Raw genomic sequence first — 24,644 nt, 5'->3', positions numbered from 1 at the left:
TATAAAGGAGCAATGAAATGATTTTATGGTTGGGGACAGTACAGCATAGACTGTATTGAAGGGTCTAAGGGTTAGTTTGGTTAAGAAGCACTGGCCTCCGGTCACCACCACGCCCACTGCTCATTACGCTCCCTTTTCCTTTACGTTTTCTTCAGAGCTTTACACTGTGGCCAAGGCCAAGTACTCACTATTTAGCACCAGGCTGTCCCTGAACTCAGGGCAGTTCTCCTGCATCGGCCTGCTTAGACTGTAGGTGTGGTAAATCCGACCATTCCTTTTGATTGAATGAAATATCCCTGACACACCTTTCAAGGACCCTCCCTCTGGACAAAAAGCCTTTTATTAAAAGATTTTTCTAAACAATTGCTTTGCTTTCTGTGTGTTTTGTCTGCACGTATATATGTGCCCTGTGTGTGTGCTTGGTGTCCATGAAGTCAGAAGAGAGCATTGGAACTGGAGTTATGGATAGTTGAAAGCTAACATGTAGGTGCTGGGAATTGAACCTGGGTCCTTTACAGGAGCAATAATAGCTCTTCTGAGCCATCTTTCCAGCCCCTAAAAAAAAAAAAAAAAAAAAAAAAAAAAAAGATTTAATTGTATGTGTATGAGTGTTTTACCTGCATGTACTCTGTACACAACACTGGTAACTGGTACCCACAGAGAACAGAAGAGGGGGTCAGGTCCCTCAAAGCTGGAGTTAAAGTTGATAAGGAGCTGCCTAACGTGGGTGCTAGGAACCCAACTGAGCTATCTGTGCAGATTGTTGAGCCGATTTTGTTTGTTTTGTTATTGTTGTTATTTGTTTGTTTGGTTTGGGTTGTGTTTTTGGGACAGGCCCTTTTTGTGTAGCCCCCTGACTGTCCTGGAACTCACTTTGCAGACCAGGTTGGCCTCAGACTCCCACAGAGATCCCACCTGCCTCTGCCTCCAGGGTGCTGGGATTAAAGGCGTGCACTGCCACCGCCCAGCATGTTGAGCCTATTTCTAACAGTGTCTTTGTCTCACGATTGTGCGATTGTGCGTCGTGTATGCGTCAAGTCAGACTGAGTGTGGAATCATCTCCCCAAACCTCGGTTACTTGACCTACATTCATAGTTCCCTGCTCAAGGTTATCTTGATTAGGTTTGATTTGACTTCATTGTTGGAGACGGTGTCCTGCGGCCGAGAGTTTGCTGTGCTAACAAGAATGGCCTTGAACTCCTGACTCTCATGCCTTTACCTCCCCATAACAGGAATTAGAGGAGGACATCGCTGCCTGGTTAGCATCACGCTGGGTCACCCATGCTAGGCAAGCACTGCCTGCTGGGTGAGATACCAGGAGGAAAGAGGTTCATCCAAACCTGACAGCAGGTTTTACCTTATGAGGCTTCCTGCCCTAGTACAGGATTCTCTGGAGGCTAAGGAGGCCATCTCGTTGCCTTGGAGGTGGTTGTCACCCGCAAAGCAGGCACATGTGTTCTCTGACTCCTTCACAATCCACAATCCACAATCTACCCCTTTTCTCCCTATATAAACCCAACTCCAGTGCCTCAAAGTCCTCACAGCACCCACAAGTCCAAAGGTAACTACTGGCTAAAAGCTGTTATTACCAGGGATCCACCCTGCCCAACCCACCTCCAAGGAGACATAGCTCAAGGGTTTGGATCTTGATCTCACCTGGGTGCTGTTTAATTGCTCTGAATACAGTCCCCAGAGGTCATGGCCATTAGTGTGTAGACCGTACAGCCCTTCAAGTACAGGGCTTCAAAGGGTCATTTGCAGAAAGCAAACATCTTTGCCCTTTGAAGCAAGTAAGGAAAAGCCACCCACCAGTTAACACACCAGCATCCCTTGGCAGGAAAAAAAAAAAAAAAAACAAAAACCATAGGAGAGTCTAGGGAGATGACTCAGCAGTCAGGAACATTTGTGGCTGAGGACCAGATCCCAGTATCCTCTTGGGATGGCTCAAAACTGCCAATCATTCCAAGGCCAGGTGACACAGCACCCTCTTCTGGGCTCTGAAAGCACCCACAAACACAGGTGCATACTTACGCATGCATGAATAAGAAAATGTAAAAGAAAAAAACAGGAGGGATAGGGGCTGCAAGCACGCAGAACTACAGCACGTCACATCTAGGGCCACGAGCATTCTGAGCTGCAGGCTCATACGAGTTGGAAGTGCAACTTTTTTTTCCTTAAGATTTATTTATTTAAAAGAAGTACCTTGGGCTGGAGAGATGGCTCAGCGGTTAAGAGCACTGACTGCTCTTCCAGAGGTCCTGAGTTCAAATCCCCGCAACCACATGGTGGCTCACAACCATCTGTAATGGAATCTGATGCCCTCTTCTGGTATGTCTGAAGAGAGTTACAGTGTATTTGTATATAATAAATAAATCTTTAAAAAAAGAAAGAAAAAAGAAGTACCTTGTTTTCAGACACACCAGAAGAGGGCATCAGATCCCATTACAGATGGTTGTGAGCCGCCATGTGGCTGCTGGGATTTGAACTCGGGACCTCTGGAAGAGCAACCAGTGCTCCTTACTGCTGAGCCACCGCTCCAGCACCCTGAAGTGCAACTTTTTAGAAGCACTTTTTGTTTGTTGCTTTGGTTTTTGAGAAAGGGTCTCTCTATGCAATCCAGGCTGACCTCAAAGCTCAAAACTTGGGCTGGAGAGATGGCTCAGTGGTTAAGAGCACTGACTGCTCTTCCAGAGGTCCTGAGTTCAATTCCCAGCAACCACATGGTAGTTCACAGCCATCTGTAATGAGGTCTGATGCCCTCTTCTGGTGCATCTGAAGATAGCGTACAGTGTACTCATATAAATATAATAAATATTTAAAAAAGCTCAAAACTTTGAATTTTACAGGTAAGTACACCATCCTGTATCCCAAGCTAGTCTCAAATTCACTATATTGCCCAGGACAGCCCTGAACTTCTGATTCTCTTGCCTTCGCTTCTCAAGTGCTGGGGATTATGAGTGTGCACTACCACATGTGACATATACACTGTTAGGGATGGAAACCAGGAACCCATGTGCAATGCTAGGAGAGAACTCTATCTATGTGGCCACACCCCAGCTCTGGACACAGTACTTTCCAGACAATCAACTCCTTGTTGCTCTCGGAATCGATCATTGCCAGTACCCCAGCACCTGCCAGAACTCTTGGCACCTACAAGATATTGGCTGGTCGTCTTCCTGTTATACTTCCTTCAGCTCAAGCCTCTACTTTATTTTACTTTTCCAGGCCACGAACAAGCCATAGGGAAGGGGCAGTAAGCATGTCTAGAAAACGGGAAAGATTAACGCAGGTGGCATCCACCTACAGGCCAGGGGACTGAGATACACACGTCCCCCCTTAGAGGTGCAGGCAGGAAACCTTGACTTCTCCTTTCCAGTCAGAAAAAAACCTTTGAGAAATCAGATGAAATCATCTCTGGCCACACCTGGTGGTGCCATCTGTACCTCCAAATACTCGGTAGGCTGAGGCAGGAGGATGGAAAGGTCAAAGCTCGCCTGGGCAAGTTGGTGAGCTAGCTAAGGTCAACTGTAATAACGATACACATTCATAGTCTGTGTTCCTGTGGGTGAGAGGCGTGGGCACAGCGTGGCGGGGTCCTCTACTCTAGGCTGCCATCTACACACCTGGCGGGAGGTGGCCTTCAAAAGCCCCGGTGGGTTGTGGGCTCCGCCCCTCGCGCGTGCGCAAACGACGGCGGGCCCGCCCCCCCCTCGGCCGCTCTTTCTCTCTCAGCGCGACGCTCCTCAGCGGCAAGATGGCGGCGGCGCAGCCGGAGTCCCGCGACGGAGCCGCGCAGTCGGCGAAGCCGGCGTCCGAAACTGACCCCCTCAGCCGCTTTACGTGTCCCGTGTGCCTGGAAGTGTTCGAGAAGCCCGTGCAGGTGCCCTGCGGACACGTGTGAGTGGCGGGCGCCCGCCGGGGAGGGAGTGCGGGTGGGCGACCGGCGGCGTCGGACGCTGGAGCACGGCCGGCCCCCTCGAACCTCGGCGTCGCGCCTCACCGGGCCGCCGCCTGGGCGTCCGAAGTGCGCCGGAGGCCGCGGGCGGCAAGTTTTGACAGCGGGCGCTGGGCTAGCCTGGAACAAAAGGGAAGTGTCGAGAGGCTCGGCCGTACCCGCGTACAGGGTGTGAGGTGCTCTTGGAGGCGACCTTCCCTCGGGGTGAATGAAGCCGGATATTACGGGCCTGGGCTTCCCTAGGTGCTGTGACCGTGTAGCGGGATGTGAAGTCCGTTCTTCCACATTTCAAACACCAGTCAGCTGTGACTGGGGATGCCCTACTGCCTTCCTCATTTTCCCTTTGACCCCGCCCACGAGCGAACACCTAGGAGTCGGTCTTCATGACTCCCCCAACTCGAGTACGAGCATCTTTTTTGGATGCACTCCCACTACCGTCCTGGGAGTGCCAGCCTTTTTCCGGGTGAATCAACATGCAAATGTCAAGACTCGCTCACTCGGGGCAGCCTCACCTGTCAGACCATCCCTGGTGCGTTGCCCGGGTCTGGTTTGGTCCAGGGCCTTGCCAGCACCGTGGGATGCTTGTTACTTCCAGGAACACTGAGCTCCTGCCAGCTTGGGTTCAGGTACAGGTTTTCAAGCTTCGCGTCCTGACGTGACGTAGACAACCTCCCTCACTTGTCTCCTGGCTCTGCTAGCTCTTTCATTACACAGAGCCGCATGTAGGGACACAAGAAGAGAGTAGCATATCCTCGCCCTCGTTAACGTAAACCAGTGTTGGGCACAGCGAGCATCCCAGACCCCTCACAGTTTACTGGAGTGTCTGCATGCCTCTCTGTGTGCTGCTTTGGGATAGAGCTTTAGAGGCAATTTGGCCCTCGGGTTTACAGCTCAGGAAATTGATTGTAAGTAGTGGCCAGCAAGATGGCTCTGAAAGCTCTTGTCACCAAACCTGATGACTTCAGTTCACTCCTGAGGTAGAAGAATTGACTCCCACAGACTGTCCTCCGATTTCCAGCTGTCCTCAGTGATACACACATTCGTGTACGCACACATAAATACTTTTTAAGGGAACTACTAATGACTGTGCAAACTATGGCATGTGTAGTAGGAGAGCATGTGGGGGCTGCTGACATTTATGGAAAAACGTGACTTGATTGAGAAGCACCAGAGTTTGAGGCTACCTTGACTTTTTTGCCAGGTCAGAGGGCAAGAAGCAGTCCTGGCATAGCAAATGTTACCAGCCCCAGTCAGTGTCCAGCAGATTGGTGCTGTTTGAAGTCAGACACACCTTTGTCGAAGAGTAGCAGATGCTCCGAGCCTCCTCCAAGTGCTCTGGGCACTAACTACTTCATTTTGAATGTTTGCCTTTGAAGTTGGAGAGTCCTACAGCTGTGGTTGGGGCGTTTGATTTTTATGAAATTCAGGTCAAGCCCTGTGGCTACACCGTTTTGGATCTGGTGGAGCACAGATAGCTAGATGCTAAAGAGCACTGACAGGCAGAACTAGTTGATGTCCATTTCTAGGAAATAGAAACTGAAAGTCAGCTCCAGACACAGGCATCTAGATGCTGCCTCCTTGTAGGGCACACAGACTGTAAGCATCTGTTAAATCAACTGCTTTAATCTGTGCTGGCTTGGATTCCTCAGTTGTCTTGAGTTATTCTTGGGATGGGCTATTGTGAAGAGCCTGCCCACCCTGCCTTGCCTTTTCTCTGTGTGATCTGCCACAGCATTGCCCCAAAGGCCTTCCTTTCTGTACTTGACACAATCTGTGGCCAGGTCTTTGTGGCCTGCTGTTCAGTGTTATCTCAGATGCTCAGTGCTCCACTTGCCAGACTCTCTGTTACCATCCTTGTTCTTCATCACCGCAGGAAGTCACTGTATTCTTCAAATTCAGCGTCATGCTGGGTGGTATGGTGCGCACCTTTAATCCCAGTACTCGGGAGGCAGAGGCAGGAGGTCCTCTGAGTTAAGACCAGCCTGGTCTATAGAGTGAGTTCTAGGACAGCCAAGGCTACACAGAGAAACAAACAAACCAACAAACATTACAAAAAAAGAGTATAGAATGATAAGGATGGGGCTTTTGTCTCCTCTGCCATCAGGTAAATAACTAGCTACCTCCCAGCCTGGACTAGAATTTTTTCCTAATAGAAATGATAAAGATTTCTTAAAAGATAGTAAAAAGGGGGGGTGTGTGTCATTTCTGATATATATGTACACGCACTCTCTCCTCTCTCTCTCTCTCTCTCTCTCTCTCTCTCTCTCACACACACACACACACACACACACACACACTGCTCTTCCAGCAGTCTGTTAGTGTAGCCATAAGACCAACCTGTCTGAGTGAGTCTGTTTAGTGTCCTGTGCCTTAGTAGCCTTCTTGTGCTGTGAGCCAGCAGGTGCCACCTCTGCCTCTGGGCCATGGTGTGAGTCCTGGAATACGTGAGAATTTTCAGCCTGAGTGCCCTCCCTCCCTCAGTAGCTTCTGATCTGCAGGATCTGTACTGTTTAATTTCCTGCCTGTGAGTAAAGTTCCCTCGACACTTTTGAATTTGGGGCTTGGGGGTTTTTTTGCTTTGTTTTTTGAGACAAGATCCCTCTATGTAGTCTAGCTCTCCTGGAACTTGCTATGTAAACCAGGTTGGCCTGGAAGTCAGAGAACCTCCTGCCTCTGCCCCCTAAGTTCTGGGATTAAAGTGTGCACCACCAAGCAGAGACTGAACTTTTAATTTGAGGGCATGGGATATTCTCTCCTTGTCTGCCAATCACACTCTTTTAAGGTTGATCCGGAGGCTGCCTCTAAGGTCTGATGAGCAGTGTTCTTGGGTTATAACCAGCTCCTCTGGGTTTGTGTGTTTGCACAGTGCTTCCCTTTCACCTCTGATAGTAACAGTCTCACCTGTTGTTTCATGAGTGCCAGATACCAAGCGTTTGCAGTACAGTCAGGCTCCCGCGGTCCTCCAGATGGGTATGACATCTTCCCCTTGCACACAAGAAGAGGGCTCAGGAAACCTCATCAAGACTCCCTATGACAGGAGCTAAGCTCTGAAGGCTCAAACATCATGCCTTTCTCCAAATACCAGGCCTGTGTGTGTGTGATTTCTCCATAATGTCCCAAACCCCAGGTGCAGTTTGGTTTTTTTTTTTTTTTTTTTCAGTTGGAAAGGGCATGGTATTTTATTTGAATAAGATCAGGGAATCACTGTCCCAATCCATTATTCATTGGTGTCTTTTAAAAGTTGATCCACTTTTGTTGTCTTGTCTCTTTGCATGACACAGGTTCTCTGTATGTCTTGTTGTAGCTTTTGCTCTGCATGCCTGCAGGAATGTCTGAAGCCGAAGAAGCCTGTCTGTGGCGTGTGCCGCAGCGCTCTGGCGCCTGGCGTCCGGGCTGCGGAGCTGGAGCGGCAGATCGAGAGCATAGAGACCTCTTGCCATGGCTGCCGTAAGGATGTATGTGCACTTCACGTGGAGGGCCCTTGTCTTTTGGTGATGAGACGGTAAAAGAGCTAGAGCAAGTGTCTGCAGTTAGAGCCTGAGTACTGGCTCACAGCACAAGTGCATGCTGCTGCGTGTGGTGGCTGTGCTGCGGGGTGGGAGGGATGCTGGTAGTTTTTTGTTTGTTTTGTTTGTGGTTTTGTTTTTTTCACCTTGCTGGGTTTTATTTTTTCATGACTTGGTTTAACGATTTATACAATTTACTTTATACATTTTACTTCAGGCTACTGGAGACCTACTTCAGAAAGTATGACACTTGTGTGTGTTCTACTCTAAATAGGATATAAGAGTATTTCATGATTTTTAAGATAGATATAGAATGAACATCCCTCGGTATAGAGTGCTTGCCTAGCATGCAAGAAGCCCTGGGTTCCATTCCCTAGCCCCCTTTCAACTAGACATGATGGCCCACACCTATAATCCCAGCACTCTGTGTGGTAGCAGGAGAATCTAAATTTAAGAGCCAGCCTGGTGTGCATGAGGCTGTCTCAAAAAAAAAAAAACAAAAAAAAAAAAAAACACCAAAACAAAAAAACAAAACAAAATAACCAACTCTGCACTGAGCTCAAGGGAAACTCGAGTCTGCCACTAGAGTCATGAAATTTACTGTTGCGTTGTAGCCCTTTCCAGAGTCTGGGGTGTAAGGTGGAGGGCGGTAGATGTCTCCCTACAGTGGAATGCGCTCTTGAGCACTTGCACGGGGCTGTCACTGTGCCATCACTGTGGTATACCCTCAAGCACTTGCACCAGGCTGTCGCTGTGCGCTTACCTCACTGCTCACTGCTTCTGGGAGCACAGATAACTAGGGCTTCATCTTCCTTTGTGGTTTTTAAGTCATTCCAACTTTTATTCCAGACAGTAAAAGGGGGTAAACCCCACTGTGTTTTCCTCCACCGACTTCGATGGAAAGGCAGTCAGTGTGTTGTGTGGTGTACACACACACTGGTGATCCTTGCCCATGGGGGGGGGGATGGTAGATTTCCTTTTGGGCAGTTGCTCAGCACTCTCTACCTTAGGCCAGCATCACTGCAGATGTTTCCACACACACAAGATGCACTTGCTAGATTTATTTATTCTATCTACATGAGTACACCGTCGCTATCTTCAGACACACCAGAAGAGGGCATCAGATCCCATTACAGATGGTTGTGAGCCACCATGTGGTTGCTGGGAATTGAACTCAGGACCTCTGGAAGAGCAGTCAGTACTCTTAATCACTGAGCCATCTCTCCAGACCTCTTACCTCTTTTTTTATACTTGAATTTATACTTGTATGTCTTTGTTATTTTGTTTTAGTTTCGTTTGTGTTTAGATAAGGCCTTACTGTAGACCAGACTGGCCTTGAACTCCATTCCACCTGCCTCTGCTCCCCAGCGCTGCAATTACAGGCTTGAGTCACCACAGCTGGGTCTTGGTGCGTACCCCCTGCCTGACTTGCTGGGTTTCTTGGGGGTTTTTTGTTTTTGTTTTTTGGGACAAATTTTCTCTTGTGTGGTCCTGATTGTCCTGGAACCAGATACCAGGACTCATGGAGATCCTCCTGCCTCGACCGCCCAAGTGCAGAGATAAAAGTGTGGCCACCACACCTAATCTGGTGCCTCAGCCACACCAGAAACAAACAGTAGGGTCTTTTATGGTCAAGGCTGCCTTTAAGGCAGTCCTCCTGCCTCCACCCTGGAAGTGCTGGGTTACAAATGTGAGAGGTCATGCCTGGCAGGTTTCTCTCTCTCCCCTCCCTTTTATTTATGTTTTATATTGTTAAGACTTATTTATTTTTATGTGTATTATTAGTTTGCCTGCATGTATGTCTGTGCGAAGGTGTCAGATCCCCAGTTTGTAACTAATTACAGACAGTTGTGAGCTGCCCTGTGGGTGCTGAGTCCTTTGGAATTGAACCTGGATCCTCTGGAAGAGCAGCCAGTGCTCATAATTGCTGAGTCATTTCTTCAACTCCCCTTTTTATTCTTACTCAGGGTCTCCTGCACCCTCAGCCAGCCTCAGATTCAGGAAGTCTGGGAATGTCTTTGAACTCTGAATTCTGAGCATCATCGTGTAGATGGCTGTAAAAGAATGTATCTCTTCCCTCAGTCCTTGCAGAGGGTTTGGTATTTGGGGTATACAGTAAGACTTTGACAGTCCGTACAGGTTTGTTCCAACATTTAAATTCAGGCTCCTAAGTGGATAGCCGAGCCCAGGCCCTGGGCCAGCTCCTAGGTAGTGGCTGAGTCAGTGCACTCTGGCTGGTGCCTACACTCTGGGATTGGAATCTTTTTCTCTCTCACTTTTTTTTCATTTTAAATCTCAACAAACTGTCATCCATCTTTGTCTTTTTCCATGGTCGCTTTTCTCCTTTGTGTGCTCAAAATTTTCTCCATTTCCAAGGTTAGTAAAGCTGTGTGTTACTGGCACATGCCAGTAATACCAGCACTGGGAAGGTGGCGGCAGGGGGACAAAGGTTCAAAGCCAGCCTGGTCTATATGAGACCTTATCACAAAACAATAAAAATTGGTGATTGTGTGGTAGACATGCCCCCATATAATCTCCCTTCCTCATTTTGTGTATTTTTTCTTTTTTTTTTTCTATTAATTTATTCACTTTTTATCCTGGTCAAAGGCCCCCTTCCCACAGCCCGCTCCATATATATTGTATAGAATAGAGTTTATTCAGGGCATGGGGAGGGGAGTTAAGAGAGCAGTAGGGCAGAAAAAGAAAGTAGAGTAGAAAAGGAGAGTAGAGTAGAGGCTGGCCATGAGCACGTGGAGAGAAGAGGGGAGGAGAATGGGGAATGCAGCTGGAGGCAGACCAAAATAATACTCAGTTTCTGTGTAGGTTAGGCCAGCTTGAAACTCTTGGTGGTCTTCCTGCCTTACCCTCTCAGAGTCCTTGAGCTCACAGACGTGTGCCACCCTGCCCAAGTAAGAGTCAATTTAGATGTGCGTGTTGGGCTCGCAAGCTGACTTTGCAGGCAGTAGTGCTTGCTGCCTAATCCTAAGGAGCTGAATGAGGCCTGAGCTCAGAACCTGTGAATAGATCGATGCTGTAGCGGAAGCTTGGAGGCCACCCAGCCTGGCTTCCCTACTAGGGGAAGGTCTTGTCTCAGACAAGGTAGAAAGGTAAGGACAGCAGCTCGGGTGTCCTTGGTTTTCACATACGCAAGTCACATATACATGCACAAAATAGATAAGCATGTAGAGTACTTAAAAATAGCACTTGGAAAATGTCAGTAAGCAGAGAGCAGATGGTGGGGGGAGAGCGACCTCACAGTGGAAGCAGATGTAGGTGAATAAAACAGCAGCCTGGCTCCTGCCCACTGGCACAATCAGGCGGGATTCAGTTGTTCAGCCCAGTGTGCGGGTCTAATTTTCTTGCCCTTGGTTGGGGATTACCTCTTATGGACGCCTCACTAACTATTGGTCCTGCTCTTTCTATTCAAGTTTGTCCTATCTAAGATCCGGGCCCACGTGGCTTCATGTTCCAAATACCAGAGTTACATCATGGAAGGTGTAAAGGCCACTACCAAGGATGCATCCCTTCAGCAGAGGTACAGACCTACTCCCCAGGAAGACGTGGGATGCATGTGTTGTTGGAAGGTTCAGGGTGTGGATTTGGAGAATTGGAGGTGTCACTGGAGCTGGCTAGGTTGACCGGTTCTGGGGTGGGAATGTGTTCATGTCAGGCTGTGCTCCTAATGTGCAAGCACTCAGTTCTTGGAACAGCTCTCAGGGTCTTCTTCTCTCACCTCCCAGAAATGTCCCAAACCGATACACCTTTCCTTGTCCTTACTGTCCCGAGAAGAACTTTGATCAGGAAGGACTTGTGGAGCACTGCAAACTCACTCACAGCACGGATACCAAGTCTGTGGTAAGAATTGGCTTTTCTTCTTTGACCTAGGTAAAAAGTCAGACTTATAGAAAATGACCAGGCTGTACAGTGAAGCCTTAACCCTTCACCCAACTTAACATTTTGCCCAGATTGCTTAACTGTGTTCTATATATGTGTGGGGTTTTTTTTGTGTGTGTGTTTTTTTGGTGTTTTTTTTTTTTTTTTTTTTTGTTTTTTTTTTTTTTTTGATGAGCCATTTAGGAATAGCTTATAGGTACCTTTTGCCTTTTGAATATTTCAGTGTCTATCTTAAATTTTTCTTTAAAAATCACTTAGACAAAAACAACAGACTCAGAGTCTCATGTAGGCTGTGCTAGCCTTGCACTCACCATTAGCAGGGGTGGCTTTGAATCTTATCCTCATGTTTTACCTTCCAAGTGAGGATGATCGCCACAGGCCCACAGGCCGGAGCTACCACGCAGTTGCAGACGTTCTCTTTTCACGTGCTTGTTGCATGGGCGTTGAACCTGGGGTCTTACCTGTTTTAGGCAAGTGCTCCAGCATCAAGCCATGCACCAGCCTAGCAGCTATGGAGATAAGTGGGTGCTGTCAGAACTGGCAAAGGTGGTTCAAACTCCAGCTGTGTTCAAGACTGGGTGCTCTCGTTCATAGACCAGTCAGAAGGGAAGCAGATGCTGCTGCGTCCTTGTCTAGCTAGGCTCACAGTCCAGAGGAGGCCAGCACCAGCTCAGCAGTGTCTTCAGGGTCCACAGTGAAAGGTGACTTCTAAAAGACTTGGAACTCATGTGGCCACAGCCTGAGTTTGAAGCAGGGAGTGTGTGAGCTTGGAGAGCTGAAACAGAGTTGGTGACTGGAGTCAAAGAGGCAGACTTGAGGAAGCTGTGTTCTCCTGGAAGCAGGAGGAGGCTGAGTCTGTCTGCAGTTGAGGAAGGCTGCTGCCCATTGGGTCCAGCAAACTGAGCAGAGCAGGGAATCAAAATGGGGAAAATCGGGGGTTGGGGATTTAGCTCAGTGGTAGAGCGCTTGCCTAGGAAGGGCAAGGCCCTGGGTTCAGTCCCCAGCTCTGAAAAAAAAGAACCAAAAAAAAAAAAAAAAAAAAAAAAAAAAAAAATGGGGAAAATCAGGAGCTGTGCCACCTGCGCTGTCCAAGTGCTGCTTCACTCTCACTCTCGTGAGTCAGGGCAGCCTGTGCTGAGGGCTGCTCTGTCATTGCCCTCAAATCACTCCTGTAGCCAGACTGGCCTTGAACTCTGCCTCCTTCCTCTACCTCCTTGGTGCTGAGGTTTACAGACATGTGCTCTGCCCCATGCTGTTCTGATTGGCTTTTTGTGTACACACTTTTGTCCTCATCCCTGTCATCTGGTCCCTTACTTTGTTATCATTGTGCCCAGCTGCATTTTGCCTTCATTTACAAGCCTGTGCCCATTCCCACATGTCCTTTGGGTTGCTTCATGTTTATGGACCTTGTACCTAGGCTTGTCAGTAAAGCTGTCCTGACAGAAATGGGCTGAGCAGAGGTCACAGAGGGTTGGCTCAGGCAGCAGGTTGCAGCACCTTGCTTCCTCCTGACAGGTTTGTCCCATATGTGCCTCGATGCCTTGGGGAGACCCCAGCTACCGCAGTGCCAACTTCATGGAGCATATCCAGCGCCGCCACCGCTTTTCCTACGACACTTTTGTGGTGAGTCTGCATCACCACGGGGGACAGCCCTACTGCTCAGGTTTCTGGGAGGGGGTTCTTGGGGCCCTGTTCTGGATTGAGGAGCTCTCAGCCCCAGAGGGAAGCTGCACAATGTCTCTCTGCAGGTGTGGGTGCCAGATACGACTGAAGGTTGCTGTTAGACCGTACGAGTGTGACTTAGTGGGAGAGCCTTTGCTCCGTGCAAGACATCCTGGGCTCTATCCCCAGCAGTGTAAAGACAGTAACACCAACCAGGGTCAGGCTGCAGAATGGCAGGAGTGAAGGGCAGGCACGTAGTATACGTGCAGAGGACCCAAGTCCAATTCCCAGCACACCTGTAACTCTAGATCTCCAGAGCTCTAACACCCTCATCTGGATTCTGCAGGCAGCTGACATTCTGCTTGCTATGTAAGCACAAGAACCTGAGTTCGGGTCTCTGCTCCCCATGTAAGAAGATGGCATGGAGGTGCACACCTGTGATCTCAGTTCTCTTAAGTGCTGAGCTGTCTCTTTAGCCCCAAACTGTTACTGTTACTTAATGATGGAGACAGCAAAGACACTGAGAGATGAAGTCATTTTCCCAGTTCCATAGCAACTAGACATAGCCGGGGTCCTTAGCAGTCCTCTCCAGACCCTCTTGGGCTGGAGGCTCCTATGAAGGTGACTCTTCTGGGTGTGAACAGCTGCTGTCTTTTCTGTCCTCAGGATTATGATGTTGACGAAGATGACATGATAAACCAGGTGTTACAACGCTCCATCATCGACCAGTGAACAGGGTCCTGGCTGTCCACTGCACTCTAGAGCTTCCATTATGCACTAGGTGTGAGCCCTTGCCTCTTGTACCTCACACGTAATGCAGATGTGGAATTGAGCCATGGCACCAGACAGGGTCACTTCCAGGGTGACGGGGCCCTAGGGCAGAGAGAGCCCTGTTTCCTCTGGGCTCTTGTCAGCATTGTCTTCCCCACTGATAACCTTGTTTGTCCCATGGTCTGCTTTTACTGCACCTCAGCTACTGCCTCCTTTAAGAAGAGTCCAACTGCTTCTCCCACACAATCTTCCTTCACATTCATCCTGTTGTCCAGTGTTCTCTCTCAGGTCCTCCTAGCCAGTCAGGACCGTCCCTGGGCAGTGACTAGCACAATAAAGCAGGGACTCCTCCTTCCCTTGGCCCTGAGGTACCTTGGTTCTGCGGTTTACTGGGCCAGGGCTCTGCTCCTCTTCTCCTGGGTGACATAGCAGTCTGCTGATGGGGGAAGTTTTGGTTACTGCTGTTTCCCTACACCCGCACCTCCATCCGTATACCTGATGGCTTCTGTCCTAAATGCCTGACGGTGCCTTTTTAGGACAAGGTGTCACCATAGAGTTGTAGTGAAGATGCTGGGTAGCGAAGATGGGTGTGTTCATCTCTGAGTAGAGAGAAGGTGGAGAGGTGGCCTTTTGCTTTTCTTTGATGCCGATGAGTGTTCTCAGGTGGCTGTGTTGGGTGCCCTCTGTTGAGTGTCTGCTGACATTTCCTGCTCTGAGAGTGTATTGGAGGGAGGCTCTGACTGCTGTGCTGCTTAGTAACTTACTGGACCTGAGCAGTATCGCTGCCTCCCTGGGCAAGCCTGCGTTTTAACCCTGCCTTTCAGTCTGGAAGCCGTGGTAAAGCTGGGTCATGTCCCTGGGAAGTTAAGAAAGTTAGGCCTCTGCGCAGGAGGGAGGGAGGGGTCTGCTGCAGGCTTTCCTGAGCAGTAGCTGGGGATGCAGCACATTAGGACACCACTGGTCTAACCACAGAGCAGACCCTCAGACAGACTAGAGCTTTGGGGTGAGTTCTTTCCAGCCATGTGGCTCTGGTTTGTCCGAGACTGCATGCAGCATTGTGCTTCTGACTCCACACCTCCACAGTGGCATCTCTGCCTGCCAGGGCAAAGCCAGCTCAGATGCCAGCAGTCAGTCCAGGATTGTTCTCCCAACGTCCCTGCTTCACTGTACTCTGGAAAGGTTTGCTCAGGAGATGTATGGAGGGAGGTTTGATGAGACCTTGCCCTGAGGAACTGAGAAAGGCACAGCTGTGCCACAGTGCAGCAGGAGCCTCTTGTCCTGCATCACACTCGCTGTTTCTAATGAAATGACTTTCCGGAAGGGTGGCTATGTTCTGGCTTTTAGAAGGTGAAATATAAATAAATTTCATAATTTATGCAACCAGCAAGCTGCAATGTTTTCATTTAAACAGCTTTTTCTGAACTATGGGCCCAGCAGCCTCTAGAAGGTGGTTGTTACTTCAAGGGAGCATTCTTGTCTGTCCCTGAGTCAACCTGCCTTCTACTTAACTTTGAGACTTCAGCAGCTGAGCCTCAAGCATCTGTTCTCTAAAAACCGGGCGGAAATCTGTCCATGTCCCTGTGTCCCCATCCCCCCTTAAAATAGGGGAATTCACAATAGCAGGCCGGGCTCTAGACCGCAGCTGCAATGGCTGGTGTAACCGTACAGACTTCAGGCCTTTGTGTATGTGTGCACTATGCCAGTTGCTGATCCCTTGTGAACTGAGGCCATGGTATCCAGTGAACCATCTAAAGGGTGTACAGAACCCTGCACTCCATGCTGCCTGGGATTCTCTGGAGCTAACCTCCTGGGCTTCATTTCCATCTTGGTCCCATAGGGACTCGAATAAGGCCCAGAGATCTCAGCAATTCCTGTCTCAAACCTGACTGTGGACATGTTAGAATGAGCTGTTCTGTTTATTCCGTCCTGGAGAGGATGAGAAGAAATACCTGATCCAGATGTCTGAGAATGGCTTCTTCATTCCAACATCTTTGAGGGGCTACATTTGCATCTCAGTTGAGTCCTGGACTCCAGTTACAGGTCTGACAGTAGAAGTAAATCCCTTGTAACACTAGAACAAGTCCAAAAGTAACGTGCCTAGGCAGAGTGGCATACACCCTTAATCCCAGAGGCAGAGGCAGGCAGATGGACTGAGTTTGAGGCCAGCCAGGGCTACATAGTAAGACTGTCTCCAAGATTTGAGCTGACACCCGAACTCAGAGCTGAGTCCAGAGGCCCAAGATGACAGCATTTTATTTACCCATGAGGCACTGTGGGACTATTCTGGGTCAGTGGAAGGGACTGAGCATGGATAGAAAGCAGGGTGGAGGCTCCATTGGCTGAGACCAGAGCCTTGGGGTTTCTGATGGACATGGCCCAGTTTAGATGGAGGTGAGGCTCTGAACATATAGAGAAGCCGACCAGGAGACTGAAGTAGCCATTATGTTGGCTGGCTCCTGGAGTGGTCTCACTGGGTCAGGTGGAAGATGCAGTAAGAAGAGAAGAGGCAGGGAATGACTCCATGGTTGGCCCCTAAAGGCCAGGTAAGTAGAGGTGTGGGAGTTGAGCCCTGCAGTGTGATAGGGAGGAAATCCCTTAGGTTTATTATTGCTCTTCTGGCTCGTTTGGGGTGCGTGGAGAAAATGTCATTTTGTAGTACCAATATGGATATCATAGGACAACTTGCCACCCATTTAATTCTTTCTTCTCCAGTTCCAGAAATGAAAACCAGGAGTCAGGCATATAGGAATTAATGCTTTTCTTCTGCTGGTTTGGCTGCTTTGAGGATCTCCTGCAGCCCAAATTGGCCCTGACTTCCTACCTCCACCTTCCAAGTTCCAAGATTACAAGTACCAGACAGTTGTAAAAATGACTTTTCCCACTCTCTCCTCTGTCTCTGTCGTCTCTCTCTCTCTGTGTCTCTGTCTCAAAACAAGATCTCACTCTCTAGCCTAGCACACTCACTATGTAGCCCAGGCTGTGCACCTGCCTCTACTTCCCAAGAGCTGTGATTACAGGTGTAAGCCACAACACCCCATTGAAGCCAGTTTCTAAACAAATCTCAGGATTTAACAGATGAAATCATGGGCAGCCCCAGTTAAATCTGAATTTCAGCTAAGGTGTTCTCTGTAGTCTCATGCTAAAAATGTACTCATTATCTGTACGAAATTCTAAATCACCCTGTGCATTGTGGCCATATCTGGCAAATCTATAAATTAAGCAGTGGAAGGATGAAATTAGCACAGAGTTCCTCCTGGTAAGTGACAGCGGCATCCCCAGCAGCACCCCCCAGAGGTACCCCCAGCTGACCCCGCAGTGGCACAGCCCTCATATTCATTTTATGCCCATATGTCAGAGCTGGTTCTATCCCCACCACTGCATAAACCGGGGGTGGTATCATACGCATCCTCCCATCCTCTGTTGAGCGCAGTCTCAGAACTCAGGGCTCCGGAGCCTCTGCTGGCAGCCTTGACTTCCAGAACAAATCTCAGGAACAGCCACCTGGCCCAGCCCTAGGCTTCTAAAGGATGCCCACACCTGGGCGGGGCTTGCCTGGTTTATCACAGTAACCCAGCCCTCAGCCAGGTTTGTGGCTTGGAGGTGACATTAGCATCTCTGAGCTGAATGTCCACTAGAAAGATCTGTGGTTCAGCAGAGGCAAAGGCCTGTGAACAGGATTACAGTCAGCACCGACATGACAGGTCTGGTGACTTGAGCAGGATGGAGTCCAAAAGGAAAAGCTAGCTGTGACCTTGGGAAATCACCAGCGGAAGAAGGTGGGAGAAGATAGCAGACCAAAGACCATTTATTTATGTCACAATTATATAAGCATTTCATACATATGGTTGGGAAGTAATACATTTTTCAAAAGAAAACCACTGGCTATTATTTTTCCCATCTCCTTTCCTCCCTCCCTCCTTTCTAGATTTTTTTCTTTAAGGAAGGGGTTTTGCTATGTAGCCCAGGTTAGCCTAGAACTTGGTCAATCCTGCCTCAGCCTCCCTGTGTGCTGGGATTGTAGCACTATGTTCAACTTCAAAAAAAAAAAAAAATGTTGTTTTTCGAGACAGGGTTTCTCTGTGTATCCCTGGCTGACCTAGAACTCACTTTGTAGACCAGGCTGGCTTTGAACTCACAGAGATCCTCCTACCTCTGCCCCACAAATGCTGGGATTAAAGGCATGAACTACGATGCCTGGCTATTTTAAAAATTTTAATTATGTGCCTGTGTGTGGTATATGCACATGAATGCAAGTGCCCACAGAGCCCAGCCCAGCCCTTCTGGAGCTTGAGTTACAGGTTACATGCTGCCAGACATTGCTGGGGAAAAGACTGTTCTTTCTTTTCTCACACACCCCCACCCCTTGAGACAGGTGGGGTTCTAGATTTATTGCCCAGGCTGGCCCCAAACTCCTAGGTTCAATATATTCATAATTTTTCTTTCCCCACCGTTGCCTTATCAGGGAGGAAGAGTTCAGGAATTGATCTCAGGGACTTATGTAAGGGATGCTTAAACCCTTGTACATCCATCCTGCACCCCTTTCTGGGCCATTCCCTTGCCCTCTGTAGTTCAGAGATCTAGAAAAAAAGGAAGCCTAGGGCCTGTGGGGAGGAAAGAAATCCCAGAGAGATTGAGTCTGCTGTCAGGAGAGCTTGGGAAGGCTCTACAGCCCAGGCTGAGGCCCCGAGGGCCCCTGGGTATCTGAGAGACATACCCGAGCCAGTGCCCAGGAGAAAGCGGGGTTCAATCTCTGGGTGCCCCCAAAGACACACAAAAGAAAAAGTCTGTAAGGTGGACTGTTCTCCCTCTCCCTCCACCCTCCTGTCTGCAGGTGACTTCTTGGGTTCTCCCAGGCTCCCATGCTCTGTTACTTCTGTGATAAACATCCTCTGTCCTTGTGGAGATGAGGTGGATGGTCAGCTGTGGGTTTTGTTGATTTATTTAATTCTAATAGTTTGACATTTTTATGTGTATGAGTATTTTCCCTGCATGTATGTCTGCATACCGTGTACATACAATGCCAGTTTCTTGTTTGTTTTAATTTTTTGCAGCATGTAACCCAGGTTGTCCTGGACCTTGTGACCCTGCTTGTGATCTGTGCTGCCTAAGATGCTGGGGTTACAAGTGTGTGCTGTGCCTGGCTGGTGGGTCAAACCATAGAATTCTTTCTTTCTTAGAAGTTATTTTCTCTCCCCCCACCCCCCAGCTGAGGACCTATCCCAGGGCCTTGCGAAGCACTCTACCACTGAGCTAAATCCCCAACCCCTCTTTCTTAGAAGTTAACGCTTATTGGGTTACCTAGTAATTAGGGCTTCGAATTTAGATAATCCTTAAACCCACTGCAGGGATTGTCTGTAAGAGGCATTCTTAGCTGCAGGGCCGCACAAAAGCCATCCTTGGGGCAATCGATGCTGGAGTCTATCAACTGCTGGTCTAAACCGGGATAACAAAGTGTCAGGCCTAGGAAGGATCCTAAGGTCAGGCATTAAGAAGGGGGGAGGGAGGGGAAGGTGGAGTGTCGGTGCCAGGCCAGACTGCAGAGGGAGCTGGTGAGCCACAGAGTCCGAGATCCAGTGAGGATGTACTAGGGATGCCTGGTGTCTCTGAGGCTGCAGGTACTCAGCAGTAGTGACCTCACTGAGCTGGGAGGGATGGGGTGAATTCTGTAAGGCCTTCTGAACTCTGGTGGCTTTTCTGAGATGGAAGTGGGTCAGTTTCCGCTCCCAGGAAAGGAATCAAAGTTAAATAACCGAGAGAGAGTCTATCCACTGTTTCTTGCTTATTTTAAAATTGAAAATGTATTTATCATGCTTGCATTTGTGGGTGATGTGTGCGTGGGTGTGTGGTGTGTGTGCGCGGGTGTGCACGGGTCATGGCACTTATAGAGATCACTGGACACTGGACCATGGAGTCCTCTTCTCCTTCCTCCTTTCCATAGGATCCTGGGATGGAGCTCAGGTCATCAGGCAGCAAGTGCCCTCACCTGCTAATACATTTCCTGGCTACACTGTCACTTCTGTGACAAACTTGGAAGGGCTAGAAGATGTCTCAGGTGATGGGCACATGCGCTGCTTTTACAGAGGATCGAAGTTTGGTTCCCGGCAGCCATACTGGGTGACTCCAGCTCAGGGGGTGCTGATGCCTGATATCTCTCTCTCTCTCTCTCTCTCTCTCTCTCTCTCTCTCACTCACCACACACACACACACACACACACACACACACACACACACACACAGAGACACACATTCATGTACCCACATGCACCCTCCCACATACATAATGAAATCTTTTGAGGCTGGAGATCTGGCTCGGTGGTTAAAAGCATTGGCTGCTCTTGTAGAGGCCATGGGTTTACTTCCCAGCACCCACACGGTGGCTGAGAACCATCCAGAGCTCCAGTTCCAGGGCATCTGCCTTCTGAACTCCGATAGCGGCAGGTATGTATGTATGTATGTATGCATGCATGCATGCATGCGGCGCACGTGCACTGTGCAGGTAAAACACTCGTATACATGAAATAAAAATGATCTAAGTAAGTAAGCCTTTGGAAATGAGAGTAAGTAAATAACATCATGAATATTTGCAACCAATAACCACGACAACAGAAAAACAGAAAAGTCAAGCTAGGGGCTGGGGCTCCAGGTTCACCCTCCACCACTGCAAAAGTGTACAACTTACAGGGAAGGCATGTGGTGCAGAAGAGGACTGCCCACCACCCTGCTTCCCTTCCCCTCCCTAGAGCCGTCCTCACCAGGTTCTAGTCTCACTCTGCTGGATAGCCTTTTGGGTCTCTAACTGCCTCACAATTTTTCCTTCTCGTATGCAAATTAGTCCATTGTGCTGGGATCACCTATGCTAATGTCTTGCATCTCCCTTTCTTCTAGAGTTCTGCCTAGCTATGGGCAGGATGCCACTGGTCCTGTGTGGGCCCATCTGGAGTGCCTGGTCCCTAGGTTTCTAGCGGAGGCTCTCCTGCTGGGATGAGAAGGCTGGAACAGGCCCCTTGCTCTGGGCCTGGCTCAAAGGTCTTGGACCCTGACCTAAAAGCAATTTGGATCCATGACCCACTATAACCCACTAGTTTGCTTTCGGGCAGATGAGAAGGATCTGTTTTCTTTTTCTTTGTTTATTTTATTTATATGTGAGTACACTGTAGGTGTCTTCAGACACTTCAGAAGAGAACATCCCATTGCAGATGGTTTTGAGCCACCATGTGGTTACTGGGAATTGAACTCAGGACCTCTGGAAGAGCAGTCAATGCTCTTAACCGCTGAGCCACCTCTCCAGCCTACCTCCTTCCTTCCTTCCTTCCTTCCTTCCTTCCTTCCTTCCTTCCTTCCTTCCTTCCTTCCTTCCTTTCTATTGTTGTTGTTTGAGACAGGGTTTCTCTGTGTTGCCCTGGCTGTCCTGGAACTTGTTCTGTAGACCAGGCTGGCCTCAAACTGAGAGATCCACCTGCCTCTGCACCCTCCACCCTACCTCCACACCCAGTGCTGGGTCAGAGGTGTGCTCCACCACACCCCGCCTCCAGAGGGTCTGTTTTCTAAAGATGGAGGTGGAAGCTGAGGCTGAACTCTGACCTCTCACTGTCCCATTGTTCTTCCAGTCAAGGTCAGCTCTGCCCTCTATCTCCTCATCTAATCAATAGGCCAGTGAATCCCTCAGTGGAAACTATAAGTTCCCAGTCAGGCCTGGTGGTGGGATAAGACCCCAGGGACTAGAAGGACCCCCTAAAGGCTAAATCAGGTCAAAGGTCAAGGGTCCCCCCCCCCCCAGCAACTTAGAGATAAGAGCTTTCCCATAATAAAATAAAAAAGCTAATAAAAAGTAAGAACAGGGGATCCTGGGAACCAGACCAACAGGTGATGGGATGCCTGGGTTCCATCTCCAGCAGGAAGTAAATGTGGAAGGACACATGGCACATGGTAGGCACACTTGATCACACACACACACACACACACACACACACACACACACACACACACACACACACCACGGTATGCACACCAGAATAAAGGGAAAGGGTTGGGGAATGTAAGTCACCCTAGTTTTAATTCCTAGTTCTTCTGGAGGAAAAAAAAAATTAAAAATTCAGAGTCTGATCTTTCTGAGTTCTAAGCCAGCCTGATCTACATTCCAAGTTCCAAGCCAGCCCGGGGTTACTTACTGAGACCTTTTCTATACATAAATAAGAAGAAAAAGAAGTCATCAGTGTGGCGACCAAGAAGACTTGACAAGTATTTTAGCATACAAAGAACACAAAACAGCTCTGGATATAAATGTCCGGGTTGAGTCTGAGTCGGACAAATCTCTAAAAGAAGTAAAAACGGACTGTGCACTTTGCAAATGCCAGCCCAGAGGCCAGCCCAAAGGCCCTAATCTCAGGTACTAAAGATAGAAGGGAAGAAGACAATAGCCGGTGTGGACCAAGCTTTGCAAAGGAATCTTCCACTCCCTGCAGAAGGGACCTCGATTTAACCTTTTTTCGGAGGACATTTAGAGAGATGTCAGGGTTTTATGGAACACACTGGCTGTGTCTGCAGTGTAGCACTAGGTGGATGAGCCCAGCCATTCCCTGAAATTGCTTGTTTATTTGTGGCAGGAAAAAAAAGGTGCTGGGTGGTGGCGGTGGTGCGTGCCTTTAATCCCAGCACTCAGGAGGCAGAGTCAGGCCCATGTCTGTGATTCCAGGCCAGCTTGGTCTACAGGGCAGCCAGGGCTACACAGAGAGCTCTGTCTTGAAAACGAGACAAACAAAAAGTGATTCTACCCCAGTCCCCTGGTTAAACTGTGAACTCAGCAAAATCCACAGAATAAAATGTTTGGATTGTGGCCTCACAGTACAAGATGTAATCCCAGATCCTTGGTAAGTTGAGGCAGGAAGATCACAGGTCTGGTGAACCCAGATCTGGTTTCAAAGTAAAAAATGTGAGATGTCTCAGAAGCATTTACCAAGCAGGCCTGGTGACCTGAGTTCAAGTCTCAGAACCCATGTAGGAAAGAAAGAAAAGAATCGAGTCCACAAGATGTCCTATGACCTCCACATGCATGCAGCAGCACCCGTGCACTCACATGGACACATGCACATGCACGCTTTTTATGTGCATACACACTCATACACAAACAGGCACCAGCGACTGCCTAAGTAGTAAGCAATGTGGTTTAGTGGTATGGCCATTCTCAGGGGAGCCTTGAATTCAGTCTTCAATATAAAAACAAATAAATGGGCAGAGCAAGCCCCCTGTGGTGGCTCAGACCTGTAATCCCAGTGCTCAAGAGGGACAGGTGTTCGAAGCCAGCCTGGTCTATATTAGCCCCTATTTCAAACAGACAAACACGGGCAATCACAGTACCGCCCAGTTTTTTTAAGATTTATTTATTTATTATATATAAGTACACTGTAGCTGTCTTCAGACACATCAGAAGAGGTCATCAGATCTCATTACAGATGGTTGTGAGCCACCATGTGGTTGCTGGGATTTGAACTCAGGACCTCTGGAAGAGCAGTCAGTGCTCTTAACCACTAAGCCATCTCTCCAGCCCCGGAGGTGGGCATTCTTGGTGACAAAAAGAAACTATGTTAATAAGTGCTTGTGTGTATGTAACCATCCCTTTGTCTATTACAAAGTCACCTCTGGAGGTCTAGGTTGGAAGGAGGCTTTGGATGGTTGTAAATCACGGTTTTAGTGGAGGGACACTTATAGAAATGCAGCTTGTATTCAAATATATCCTCCTCCGGAATGCCTTTCTTTGTCCAGTTAAACAGTCCCTGGTTGCTGTCCTAGGATGGAAAGATGCAGGGAGGCACTTTGGCCAGCAGAGGGAGAAGGAAGACTGTGTCTCCCTCGAGGGGCAGGGTGGCCAACCGGGAGCTTTTGGGGAGAATATTACGCATCAAAAGGATGTTTTGGGGGTTGGAGATTTAGCTCAGCGGTAGAGCGCTTGCCTAGCAAGCGCAAGGCCCTGGGTTCGGTCCCCAGCTCCGAAAAAAAAAGAAAAGAAAAAAAAAAAAGGATGTTTTGCAGTCCCTGTCCTCAGGAGACTGAGGCAGGAGGATAACACGCTTGAGACTAGCCTGCTTATGAGACCTTGTCTTAAAAACAAATGAAGTTGTCGGGCCACGGTGCCACGCCCCTTTAATCCCCAACTCTGGAGGCAGAAATAGGTAGATCCAAGGCCAGCCTGGTCTACAGAGCCAAAAGCTACACAGAGAAACTCTGTCTTGAAAACAAAAAACCAAAAAAAGAATCCCAAATGGATTGCTAGGTGTGGTGTTATAGGCCTTTAATCCCGTTACTCAGAGGCAGGTGGATGGATCTCTGAGTCCAAGGGCAGCCTGCTCTACAGAGGGAATTCCAGGACAACCTGGTCTACACATAAAAACCCAGTCTCAAAACCCTTCTTGCTTTACAAGAAGATCCAGTCTAGCTCTTGCCTGCACCCCAAAGTCAGTTCCTGTTACCTGGGCCTGGCCTCTAGCGGGTGGTCTCTTATCCTGGGGTGAGTAAGTCCAGCAAGCACTGTGAGACCTGCTGTGGGGACACCCAGGAGGATCCACTCAGCCTTAAGCCTGGCAGAGAAGGCCTGCTTCTCCTTGCTGTGCACCGCCTCTGGAGGAACATGGACAACCAGGTTCAGACAGCAGGTGCTCCTGCACCTGTTCTGACATCTTCAGGAGACAGCAGCCACCAAGGTAGCCCAGGTTGGCCTTGGATGGGGCTATGTCTAAGTAAGGATGATCTAAAAGTTCTGCTTCCTCCTCCCCAGTGCTGGGCTTATAGGCATGCACAGCTACACCAGGCTAGCCACCTAGTTTTACACTTGAGGTTGTTAGAAGCTAGGTAGGTTCCACCTG

General features: G+C 48.9%; 1 protein-coding gene across 1 annotated transcript; it reads left to right on the top strand.

Annotated features, from left to right (window-relative positions):
• Positions 1–3,717: 3,717 nt before the first annotated feature.
• Rnf114 (ring finger protein 114) lies at positions 3,718–15,171 on the top strand. Its single transcript, XM_032904754.1, has 6 exons — positions 3,718–3,897; positions 7,260–7,410; positions 10,890–10,996; positions 11,202–11,316; positions 12,871–12,978; positions 13,684–15,171. Exons 1-6 carry the CDS (start codon positions 3,755–3,757, stop codon positions 13,747–13,749), a joined length of 690 nt encoding a protein of 229 aa, XP_032760645.1. The 5' UTR covers positions 3,718–3,754; the 3' UTR covers positions 13,750–15,171.
• The last annotated feature ends 9,473 nt before the right edge of the window (positions 15,172–24,644 follow it).

The sequence above is a fragment of the Rattus rattus genome, chromosome 5 (assembly GCF_011064425.1).
Source record: "Rattus rattus isolate New Zealand chromosome 5, Rrattus_CSIRO_v1, whole genome shotgun sequence".
NCBI lineage: Eukaryota > Metazoa > Chordata > Mammalia > Rodentia > Muridae > Rattus > Rattus rattus.
The sequence above is the reverse complement of the archived record's forward strand: the minus strand, read 5'-3'. Positions and strand labels throughout refer to the sequence as shown.